Source organism: Centroberyx gerrardi, chromosome 8 (genome assembly GCF_048128805.1).
Source record: "Centroberyx gerrardi isolate f3 chromosome 8, fCenGer3.hap1.cur.20231027, whole genome shotgun sequence".
Lineage (NCBI taxonomy): Eukaryota > Metazoa > Chordata > Actinopteri > Beryciformes > Berycidae > Centroberyx > Centroberyx gerrardi.
In genome coordinates this window covers 16664020-16676429 of record NC_136004.1, presented here as the reverse complement: position 1 = coordinate 16676429, position 12410 = coordinate 16664020, and the positions used below count along the sequence as shown (strand labels likewise).

The 12410-nt window shown below is 41.0% G+C and overlaps 1 protein-coding gene across 2 annotated transcripts; it reads left to right on the top strand.

Annotated features, from left to right (window-relative positions):
- Window positions 1-1827: 1827 nt before the first annotated feature.
- aifm3 (AIF family member 3) lies at window positions 1828-11825 on the top strand. 2 transcript variants are annotated; one of them, XM_071899772.1, is made up of 20 exons: window positions 1828-1858; window positions 5800-6013; window positions 6158-6267; window positions 6679-6788; window positions 6892-6936; window positions 7024-7120; window positions 7271-7383; window positions 8025-8111; window positions 8370-8461; window positions 8547-8677; window positions 8805-8920; window positions 9217-9288; window positions 9592-9655; window positions 9807-9883; window positions 10008-10125; window positions 10299-10397; window positions 10691-10766; window positions 10969-11073; window positions 11600-11620; window positions 11783-11825. In XM_071899772.1, the coding sequence occupies exons 1-20, from the start codon at window positions 1828-1830 to the stop codon at window positions 11823-11825; spliced, it is 1821 nt and encodes a 606-aa protein (XP_071755873.1). The 2 variants fall into 2 exon arrangements, with proteins under 2 accessions (XP_071755873.1, XP_071755874.1); XM_071899773.1 differs by lacking the exon at window positions 11600-11620.
- The last annotated feature ends 585 nt before the right edge of the window (window positions 11826-12410 follow it).

Genomic DNA, 12410 nt, shown 5'->3' with positions numbered 1-12410 from the left:
CCAACAGTGAGACTGGGATCTGCGTCATATGTTGTGAGGACCAAATCTGCTTAACCTACTTTAGTTTTGCACAAAATATCTTGGGCTTGCTGGAACCCCACGATGGCGGTCTTTTGTGATCCAATTTGTTGTTCATCAAATTTTCAGTTGTACCAAATTATTAAAGTGGCAGCATGTGAGTGAGAGAAATCTCCATGGTTCTTTCTCCTAGCAGAAAAGGCAACACCATCTTTCTTTCTCAACACAACATGATTTGATATGTTGTCTTCTATATTTAGTGCAGCACTGCTGTGCTTCACTACATCAAAGACTGCTAGGATAGTGTGGATGTGCAATGAGTGTAGAAAAAGATACATGGTTGCCATGGAGATTTGGATAAATACTGTAGGAATACCACCCACATTCTACAAAAAAAAGCCTTTTTCCATTTGTTAAAGATGTTTGAAAAGTTTGACAAGATATTAGAGCAAAAAATCACCATTGGCTTTGGTTAATTTTTATAGTTTTGCATGAGTTCCAGCATGTTTTTTTTCAGTGAAATATGTCTGATCTCTAAACAAATGCATAGTATAGATACAACAAGTCAATATTAGCTACAGACTCTTCCCGAACTAGATCTGTAGGCAGCCAGCGGAGATCTTTCCATTTCTCATTTGTTCTCTGGAACTTTGCTAAGCAGCGCTCCATTCAACAGTGCACGCCTTTTTTTCTGAACTTCAAGGACATTAAGTTGTGCTCAGAATATCAAGTAGTCCTTTTGGTTGTACCTCCAAAGGATAATTTGGTGATGAATCGCACTACGTTGAGTGATACACCTGCCATCCTGTGTCTGCTCAAATTCATACCAACCAGTGCATTGTGAGTAACTAGGTGTGGGTGAAATACCAGGAGTGCTGGCAGCAATGTGTGGGCAACATGGCAACAAAACAAGAGACATTATGAAACTCAAGGGGCCCCAGCTTCCCTTTAAAACACAGTGTGACGAGAAAGTTAATAGGTGTCTGAGTGCTGTTAATATTTAACGGTTTCCCATGCAATATGCATGAACAAAGGTAACAATGTGTGTGGAAATGTTCCCAATTAACACAATTACTTCCTTTTTAACACGCAACAACATGTATGCACACACACATGCACACACACATGCACGCCCACATGCACACGCACACGCACACGCACACGCACACGCACACACACACACACGCAGCAGTTCTCCCCTGGACTCTGTGTCATCCTGACCCCATCCTGACATTTAAGATAACTTTAAGATAAATAACTACAAACACACTCTTTGATTGCTGTGGTTGATTAGGGGATTCAGGATCATAAAAAAGTTGTTAACAGTTCTGTTGAGTTGCTGCAAATAGTGAGATGAATGCTACAGGTTGTTATAGTCTTCACAACCACCTTCACAACCCTACTGAACAAAAAGAAAACCAGCCATGTTATATCAAACCTGACCCAATTAATTAAGTTTTTACCTCCTAGATTAATACATTATACAGTTTAATACCATATCATAACAACCCTATTCATGTTGTTGCTAGGCAGAGCAGCTATAAACCATTATATACTAGTGAGTCACATATAGATCTGCACAGCAGGGTGATGTGTGTTTCTGAAGCTGTTCCCACTCCATTCAGGTTATGTGGAGGAGCTGACGTGTGCGATGGCCAGCCTGGACCTGCAGGTACTCATACCCCCCCTCCAGTGTTACCGTTACCTCCCAACCAAGCAGCCCAGCCTGAGGATCTGACCCCCCCTTCTCCCTCCCCCTCTCCCTGGGTGTCCCTCAGCCAGGTCTCCTGGCTCCATCCTGGGCCCACCATGGGAGGATGCTTCTCCAAACCCAAACCAGGTAACCAACCCGCTTCCAACCTCATCCCCTCCAAATCCTGTTACACGCTCATGTCCCCCGCTATATACAGCCTCCCCTGTTTGTAGTGTAGTGTTTTGTGGGGGAGGAATTTTAATGCTCTCTGCTGCATCTGGGCCGAGAGGATTACATACTGAGACATGAATATCTAAATTTGACACAATGTTTTGCCACTCCAATGTGAGCAATGCTGCCCTGATGAAGAGAGTAGCTATCGAGCTACATTGCAGGCTTTACGGTGATACTCACACACTGTACTTGCCATTTGGCTATTTGGAAAAGCAAGGGCTTTGAGATCAAATCATGTATTGAACACATCATGTGTTGGGGGTAAAGTAAGAAGGAGAAGGGACTAGTCATCTCACCGGGGGAGAGCGCACTGAGAGAAAGGCCCAGTCTAGCAGAACAGAGGCCCCAGACTGTCAGGCCTCTAAGGACTCATTAGTCAAAGTCTATTAAACACATTAGGCTCCCAGATAGCAGTGTGACCACCACTTACTAACAATAGGTGACAAAATTAACTTTACAAGAATACAACACAGTTTTACAGATATTATTCATATTTTCTAGATTCACATGAGAAATCTATGCATAAGCATAAAACACGGTAAAGTACTGAAAATAGGCATAATATGGCATCAGTTTGGCAATTGCGTCCAGTCAAAGGTAATCTTGTCTGTCATGTCTGTCATGAGTTACTGAAGAAGTCACTGAAGAGAATGAGTGTGAATCTGTTCAATTCTTTTCTTTTTCTAAGACATTCCCTCATCATTTCCAACTTCACACATTTGTTGTATGAGTGCACGTCCTAAAATCAAAGTTAGCTGAAGCAGCTTAAGTTAAATACATATTGTACTTGTTAATCATAACATAATGTAGTATGACAGTTTTTTATAGGCTATCCAGGCACCTGTCCATGCACTGAGGCCTAATTAGAAAATGAAGCAGAACTGATTTGAAGAATAATTCATTGCTCATGTTTTAACAATGGACTGCGATAGGGTGAGAGCTGAGAATTTTACCAAACTCATTATTAAACTTAATTGTTAAATGTAAAACATTCTTTTCAGTCCTATGACAAGTAAAAGGGAAGAAATAATGACTGCATCTAAGGCAAACTCTACAATCAACTGAGTGCCAGAACTTACAGAAAAATCTCGGCCAAGAAACTCTGAGAAGAAAGTTAAAGGAATCTGTTTGGGGAGAAAAGTGGAGCAGGATTGCAGCAGAGAATGAACATTATTGGAGATGTTATACGGCCATTGACCCTGGGAGAAAATGTTTAATAACTCCATATAACTAATGTGTTTGACTGGAACGCCTATAGTATGGCTCCCTCTGCCAAACACAAGTCCTCTATGCACTTTATTTTATGTCACTGAGTCACAGCGTTGCACCATTTTGCTTTGCTAAAGCCAAAGAAACAGATTTGAGAGAGACGTGGTGAATAGCGCCGTTCAGCACTGACCACAAGGTAGTGACTGCAGGTTTATTCATATAGTGAATCATTTTGCATGTTTCTAGATTTTTCAAACTTGTAATTAACATGTTGGCAATAATAAAGTCACACTTAGGAGATGAATAATAGAGTAAATTATGAAATGGCAGAGCAGCCCAATGGTTTATGAATCTGATCATTGATACTTTAAAGGAGTTGGCTTATAATGACATATCATGAGCTAATGCTTCAGCGCAAGCACATGCTGAATATGATTATCCACACCACTTGCTCTATTAGAGCACCAGAGTTTAAGGATGGACTGTTGCTCCCACCTGACAGAGCAGAGATCCTGGTGCAGTGGATCAGTTGTGATGACGCTACCACCTACAGGCTTTCAGAGGAGAGATTTTCGCAGCTCAGTGCTGGACTGACTTTGTTAGTTAGTGGCTTAATCAGTGAGCAACATTCCTCTATGAGGCTGGACCTCAAGTGTCCAGCAGAAAGGTTACTCCAGTGCCTATGACAAAACAGTCTTGGGATTAGTGCTGTGGTCTTGAGCACCGATTATTGTAGCTTCAAATCGCAGTCTTGGCATAGATCACATAAAAGTATTTGTGTTTTTTTTATTGAGAAAATGGCAACTAGGCACAAGGAATACATTTCTCACAGAATATCAAGGAGAGCCAATCCTGAGGCCTAAACTTTAAATGTAAAGTATAAATAAAGACCACTCCCAATCTGAAAATAAATATAAATATAAGTTTAAGTGGAAGTAGGAATAAATTAGAACTGTGACAGGATCTGTGAAGGAAACAACGATATTACAAGAGACCCTTTAAATATTGCACATTGCCCTCTTTGATTCTCCCTTGGCATTAAGAAAAATATAAGAATAGAATGCAAAAAAAGTTATACAAATATTGCATAAATGTGTGGTGAAATGTGGGTGTAACTTAAAACGTATATGTTTAAAGTGTTAAAGTAAATAACACGTCTTTGTGATAAAACTCTAAACACTGAAAAGTTGAAGATAAAAAGAAAATGTTTAGTTATATATTCTGAACCAAATCACATTGGTTTTTAGTACTTATCAAATTAAGTATCAATTTAGTGACTTAATAATAATATTAGTAATATGAGTTGAGAGTAGTGAAGGTGAGATGTAAAGTCACATAACTTATCTAAAGTAGAATAGTGGATTCATCTGTCAGATTGTGACAATCTCCCATTTAGTCACAGATATAAAGACAGAAACTAGATTCTCTTTAACTCTGGAGAGCTTTCTCTTTCTTTTCTCCTGCAATTGCAGTCACTGTTATGATTTTCCATTGATTTTAATTAAGACTTGCTCAGCAGGAGAAAATTCCAGCCAGATTACTGTGTAAGAACCGGATGATCAGCACATTTTTCCAGCCGAAGAGATAAAGCCTGCTGCAGTGAAAAAGGGTTATACAACCATTTTTTAATGTTCAGAAATATAAACCCCATTGCGGCGCATCAGATGTCATCAAAGAAAGCTGGATGGCTCCCAAAAGATAGATGTTCATTCCCTCCTGTTATAGTGTGTTTGTTTTCACATCCACAAATGTAGGCAAGCAGCAAAGCTGAAAATGTATACGAATGCTGCTGGTTTTGTCCTTAAATGTTTTTCTGTGATCCGGTCAGTTTCATTTATGAAAGTATTATTATTAATGGGGATTCTAGTCAGCGAAGTTCAGTTTGATAAAGGCCGACTCACAGGTGAATCAGCAGTGTGTGAAAAATGATTATTTAGTGACTGATGGTTTAGCTACCAGTCTAGCTACCACGTGATTGCTTCATTTTTGTGGACTCCCTATGTCACTTGTAAAATTGACTGGGATACCTATGGTGTTACTCTATTTTTAGCATCACTCTACATAGGGAGATGCGACTGTTTTGGTCATTTGCATAACTGATTTCCTATTGTTTAGAGGAGAGACATGGACATTTAAAAGTACTTGTACATCTGGATTGGTGTTGATTGTCAACAATTGATCATTCTGATTCAAACATATCATTATCTGATAGCAATAAAGAAAAGAAAAGAAAAGAAAACATGGTTGCCCTTACAAACTGTTGCTCCAGTCATCTGCTTCCTGCTTTCATTTGGTTAAATTCTGGATTTGTCAGACTCAATTTGCCACAAAGTAGTAGAAGTCCTTTCTAGCCAAATGGCAAATTACACCTCCAAAGCTATGAGTAGGGATAATAATGAAATAACCAACAGAGAACAGAGAACAGCAACTATAGTGCAAATCACTGATGACTGTTAGCATAAATCATCTGATAGTATATCATATAGTGAAAATCATACATGGATTTCCATGGATTTCAACGGTAATCTAACATGGAGAGAGAATTTATGGTAACATTCAATTTATGATTGAATGTTACCAAAAACATTGAGTGTGTTCCTTGTGTAGTCCTGCATTGTCTAAGAAGTCATGTCTGTGTTGCACAGTTGAAGTTAAAGTGGAACTATCTCTGCTGGAGAAAGAGAAAGAGGTGGATGGGCTGTCACCTAACGGCAAAGCGAGCCCCTTCGCCGACTGCAGACCCAACGGGGCCCTGGGACACGGCTCCGACGAGGACTCCACCCCCCTCCGCCTCTACCACAAGCCACGGGACTATGTGGAGGCCTCCGTCTGTCACGTTAAAGATCTGGAAAATGGACAGTAAGAATATGAAAAAGACAGCTATTTCCTCCCATAGACACCTAGCAGGATCTCTTATACACACACATATATATCCACACACAGATGGGTGTTCGGTTGTAGTTTTGCAGCGTGCACACACACCTGTTTGTGTGTTTTTGACAGGATGCGAGAAGTGGACTTGGGAAGCGGCAGAGCTTTGCTGATCAAAGAACATGGAGAGTTCTCAGCCATGGGCCACAAGTGTCCACACTATGGTGCGCCCCTGGTCAAAGGTGAATCAAATATGTTCAGCTATGATTTTCTATTATGTAGAGCAGTGGTTCTCAGCGTGGGGTCCGCGAACCACCAGGGGTCCTTGAGGAGATTCGAGGGGGTCTCCAGCAAATTGATACATTTTTAAACATCATCATTATTTAAGTTAACGCAATTAGAGAATGTAGAAGAATGACTATTTTGATCATAGTTTCACTGTTATCTCTCTACCTTAACTGCAAATAGTCTTGGAATTCTGGACAAAATCATATCTGACAAAAAAAATACCTAGACAAAATCTCATCAAATGGGGGTCTAAATTAAGGTCCTTGATATGAAAAAGGTTGAGAATCGCTGATATAGAGCACTCATATATGAGACACATACCATTTGATTTTAGTTGAACAATTGAGTCATTTCTGTCGTTGCAGGTGTCTTGTCAAAAGGCCACGTGCGCTGTCCCTGGCACGGTGCGTGTTTCAACATCGCAACAGGAGACATCGAGGACTTCCCCGGGCTGGACAGCCTGCCGACCTTCCAGGTGACCTTCCCCGCTGGTGAAATCTCTGTCACATTCCCTGCCTTATCATGTCTCTTAAGTAGCGTCAAAAAGTGTACACATCGCTCATGTCTGTTTGCTCCAGGTCAGAGTTGAAAAGGACAAGGTGATCATTCGGGCAAACAAGCAGGTAAAGAAAACAAACGGAACGTGGAGAATTTATGCAGGCAAATAAACAGACGCCCTGATTGATCTGAGATCTTGCAAACATTTCCAGGCTCTTCAGTCACAGAAAAGGTCAAAGCCCATGGCCCGATGTTCAGCAGTCATTAACTCCAGCACAGGCTTCAGCCACGTTCTCATCATCGGCTCAGGTCAGTGGCTCATTTTCCCTCTCCCTTCATTCCCACTACTAGAAGAACAAGGATACAAGTCTGTTTGAATAGGCTCTCTCACTGCTGACCTCTGACTTGATACATATGTTGCTAGTTTATGTCCAGGATGTAACAGGACTGTGTCGACAGGTCCAGCAGGTCTGGTGTGCGCAGAGACGCTGAGGCAGGAGGGCTTCACCGATCGCATTGTCATGTGCACCATGGACAAGCATCCTCCATATGACAGGCCTAAACTGAGTAAGGTTTGTACAGAGACCCTGGCCACAAAACCGAGACCATACTGAGTTTACCAGGAATGCTGCATGACACACTGCAGAGGCGCCGCTTTGGTCAACACTGCTAAAACAGGCGCTCTTCGGGGAATGGCTTCACTTCACAGCCACAAAGCTCTGGAGGAAATGTTTTGCACATGAGTCGACGGCCAAAATTGATTCAGAAAGCATGAGACTCCAGTCTGTAATGAAAAGATGGAAAAACCTTGACCGTGTTTTGGTTCTCTTTGGTAGTCGCATGCTTTTTTATGCAATTTTGGATGTTTATTTACTTTCATAATAATATGTAAGGAATGTTGACTTCATACTATAAGTGACTGATTGGAATTGGGTATTCACTTACTGACTGATTTAACTGTACACTGTTTCCCCCCACAATGTTCTCCATGCCAATATCATCATAAATCATAGTCACAGATTTCAGGGTCAACTATCCTTTATGGTTTGTTGCAGTTCAGTATTATCCAAAGATCTGAAGGCTGTAATCTTAAGAAAACATTCCTGGACAATGTTTGTGTTGGGTTCAAAAATTGTGGGGAAGATTGTTTTTGGATTTTGGATTTATTGAATTTATTTAGCTGTTCTCTGCACTGTAACTCTCTGCCCCTCAGTCCCTAGAAAGCACAGCAGAGCAGCTGAGGCTGCGCTCCATGGACTTCCTCCAGAGCCACGACATTGAACTGCTCACAGAGAAGGAGGTGAGAGATGGTCAACCCAAACTGTGAAGTGATACTGATATTTGTTTGATAATTATATAGCATTCTTTATTATTAGTTATTTCATTTAATATAGGTGAGAACGACCTTTCCATTTACAAATTTGCAAGAAAATCTACTTTTTAACTGGTTAATTTGAAGCCCTGGTACCACAATTGGTCTCAGAAAGCAACTAGTAGAGGGAACATTTTCTTTTACCGTATGATGCATGCCTGTGTAACTCTGGGATATTTGTTTCAGGCTGTGGCAATTGATGTCAAAACACGGTCTGTGACCTTTGAAGATGGCTTGAGGATGGAGTACAGGAAACTCTTTATTGCTACAGGAAGCAAGTGAGGATTTTTCCTTCTTGTGGTCGGTATTGAGTTGGTGAATAAATAAACTGACATCTGATTGCTTCCGTTTTCTGCTTGAAAGGCCCAAACCAATGAACTACAAAGGCAAGGATGTCAGGAACGTGTTTCACCTCAGGACGCCTGACGATGCGAACAGCGTAGCCAGGCTGGCCAACAACAAGAACGCAGTAATTGTGGGAACGTCATTTGTTGGTGAGAAAAAGGCACATTAACGAATCAATTCTTCCCATTTGTGCTGGATGAAAGTGGTACACCGTACATCATTCTGAATTATATAGACGATAATTATGTACATGCTGTTTCTTTGTTGCGTTGCCAGGTATGGAGGTGGCTGCAGCTCTCACCGACAAGGCCCACTCTGTCTCCATCATTGGGATCGAATCAGTCCCCTTTAAAACAGCTCTTGGGGAGAAAGTAGGGAAAGCCATAATGAAGGTAGGGACAAACCCCTGGGAAATCAAGCTTTTCAGAACATGAACCACCTCTAAAATACCATCATCAGCATTCTCTTTGGAAAAAAACACGACTGGTTAAAATGCAAAGCGTGTTCTTCTGCTCAATACACCGGCACCCACAAAGGGAATTCTCATTAGCACTGATTGATCATGCAGACACATGGAGATTCAGCAAGGAACTACATGTGGTAAATTCTCCCCCTTACAGCTATGTGCTTTAAACTGTGGGTTTAAAGCTGTTGCTAATTACCTGTGTGGTGTGTTTTGTCTTTGCAGCTGTTTGAGGCCAACAGGGTGAAGTTCTACATGCTGAACGAGGTGTCGGAGATGATAGGCCATCATGGACAGGTATTCAGAAAGTGAGAGAAACAGCATGACATGATGCTCAGTAGGACTATCTTGCTCTTGCTCTATCTAACTCATGTTTACAGTGGACAAGGGATCCAGATGGAGTACAGTCCGGCAGGAAACACAAGACTATTAAACAAATTAAGACAGGAAAAACACCTGAATTTGGAGTGTGTGGCAACTTTGAGGACAATCTAAACTTTGTACTCATGAACTCATTTAACGAACAGAAGTATCAAAGCAATCTAGCGATACACACACATCTAGTACAAGACCTGGCTGTTTTGTTTTTCTGTCACACAGCTCAAAGAGGTGGTACTGAAGAGTGGAAAAGTGCTACGGGCAGACGTGTGTGTCATCGGAGCAGGTGAAGCTCATGAACATAAAACCTTTCTCCTTATACATTATCCCCACTGTCTCCCTATCTGTAATGACAAAGAATTACAACGGCTAGTGATTTTCATCGGTGTGGCTCCTACGTATAGCTCCATATTTAACCTATCATGTGTTTCCTGCAGGTTCTGTTCCTGCAACTGGCTTCCTGAAGCAGAGTGGCGTTCACATGGACTCCAAGGGCTTCATCACTGTCAACAAGGTGTTGTGGAAAACCTGCTACACCACACAAGCTGATGAGCTAATTCAACAGCATTCACAAACGTTGTGTTTTATCCCTTTTCGTTTAATTTCTGTTCATTAATTGTTTTCAACTTTCCTCCCAGATGATGCAGACAAATGTGGACGGTGTCTTTGCTGGAGGAGACGTGGTGATATTTCCTTTCCTGCAGCGCAGCAATAAGAAGGTGAACATCCCTCACTGGCAGATGGCTCATGTGCATGGTGAGTGTGTTGCAGCTCCTTCAGCATCCAACAGTTTCTCATCTCCTACTTAATGTGTTCCCCAGGCTTTTATGATGTGGTGTGATGATGATTTAAGTGTTCATGCTTCAAGACAGTTTTGTGAAAAGCACTTTCTATGTTGTTTTCTGGGTTTTTTTTTACCTAATTGACAGGAAGAGTGGCGGCTCTCAGCATGATGGGCAGAGCCACTGAGGTTAAAACTGTGCCTTACTTCTGGTCAGCCATGTTTGGGAAGAGCATACGCTATGCAGGTAAGGTATGCAGGGAGCGTCTGGTTTATCTAGCCTAAGATTTGGTCGGCCTAATTAAGTAGATATGCTGGAAAAGAAATGTCACGGTCAGAAGTTTGAGTGTCATTGTGAATTGTAAAAGAGAGCTAAGCCACAGCTCTTTAGAGGGTTTCTGTAAAGATGGTAGTTACTACACTGCCATCTAGCTGCAGAAACAAAGACCTAGAATCTAGAACTGAGCCTGACTTGGATTGTTCTTCTTTCTGCTGTTTATTAAAATATGTGTAAAAGTGTTGTCATTTCTTATTGTGAAGGTTATGGTGATGGGTTCGATGATGTCATCATACAAGGAGACCTGGACGAACTGAGATTTGTGGCCTTTTATACCAGGTAAATATAGTTTGTATAAGATTGGTTGATTTCAGTTCATGTCATGATTGAATAAGCTAGAATATTTCAGGTTGAGGTATATTTGGTTTACTGTCACACTGTATTTGTGAGCTCATTTTGATCTTAGGTTGATTGTGACTCTTTCCACCTAATTTAATGATAGTTTTTATAGTTTCTTTGTCTTAATCTGCCCCATCTATAGGAGTGAGGAGGTGGTTGCTGTGGCCAGCATGAACTATGATCCTATTGTATCCCGTGTGGCAGAGGTCTTAGGGTCTGGAAAGACGATTAAGAAGCGAGATGTGGAGTAAGTGTATTTCCAAGTCTTAAATCTGGTCACGGTTACAATGGCTGTTATGTTCTTTAGATTTCTCAAGTTTTACAGTGAAGAAAAAACATAAGACAAATGTTATCACCCTGACAGGAAACACGAAGAGTCATACACCTTGTGACTTTAATCACATGGAAAGTATTATACAGGTCAAACTATAGTTGGCTTATTGTAACTGCACTTCACAGAGCAATAACACTCTGTTGTTTTACATATTTAATAAATACATTATTGCCATAGCTAGTACCAAGTTTCATATACATATTTGTACATTAACTTGTCTATTATTTATGTAAATTAGTCAATCATATAAGATAACATGGTCATGTTACTGTACAAGTACCATTACCTGACTGTTGTTTAATATGTTGTGAATGCACAGGGAGAGCTATCAGTTACAGTTTTTCTATTTGTCACTATGTTTAGTGGGCTTGTTTGACTGTAGTGTTCTCCATGTCTCTCATGTCTTCCATTTCTAATAACGCACACACACAAAATGAAGGATGTTAGCACGACTTGGCAAGTACGAAAATATGTGCTTTTCTCATTTTCCATTTCAACCGTATTGAGCACACAGTGGCTACCAATCCTGTGTCTGAAGACTTGATTAATACTGTATGTATTTAATGTCGGTCTGAACTGCTCATGCATCTGTCTGATGGGCGTTTCACCCTCTGGGTTGCAGGACTGGAGATATCTCTTGGTTGATTGACAAAGGCTCTCAATGAGCATCCACCTGAAGATCCCGAAGGCAGACCCAAAGTCCACCGGACACTTCAACATGGACACTTATGGTGCTGAGACACTGAGCAGCTATCCTGGTCTGGACACACTCATACTGGGGACGTTCTCTGAGGACCGCGTCTGTCCTGGATCTGTTTGAGACACACTTCCCTGTGGACAAGGCTGAAACTTGCTTTTGTTCCTGAGAGACACTTTAAGGTGACAAAATGAGCCATACACGGTTTTAATACATTTAAACGCTGTGTTGGCAGGTCTTTTGTGACAGTGCTGTCATGTTTCACAACAAAGCAATACTGGATTCAGCCTCTGTGCTGCTGCATGATGTATCTACCTGTACACTTTGTTTATAAGAAGCCAGGGATGGGCATTGGCATTTTTTTGTACAAATAACGTTGTATATAGCTATAATCCTGAATGCACTGTAACAAAATAAGACCATACAATCTGAACTGAATTTTTCTAAGTTTTAAATAACAGATTTGGTTGTATGCTCACATGGGCTAAAACAGACCGTAGATCTGCATGGCATTACTTACAATAATAGGACTTTGAAAGTTTGCTAAGCCCCA

Excerpts from the sequence above, each read along its gene's own strand:
- aifm3 (XM_071899772.1), top strand. The coding sequence starts at position 1,828 with ATGGGAGGATGCTTCTCCAAACCCAAACCAG. Across the intron at positions 1,859-5,799 it reads CTTCTCCAAACCCAAACCAG|TTGAAGTTAAAGTGGAACTA; the intron begins GTAACCAACCCG and ends TGTGTTGCACAG. Across the intron at positions 10,126-10,298 it reads GCAGATGGCTCATGTGCATG|GAAGAGTGGCGGCTCTCAGC; the intron begins GTGAGTGTGTTG and ends CCTAATTGACAG.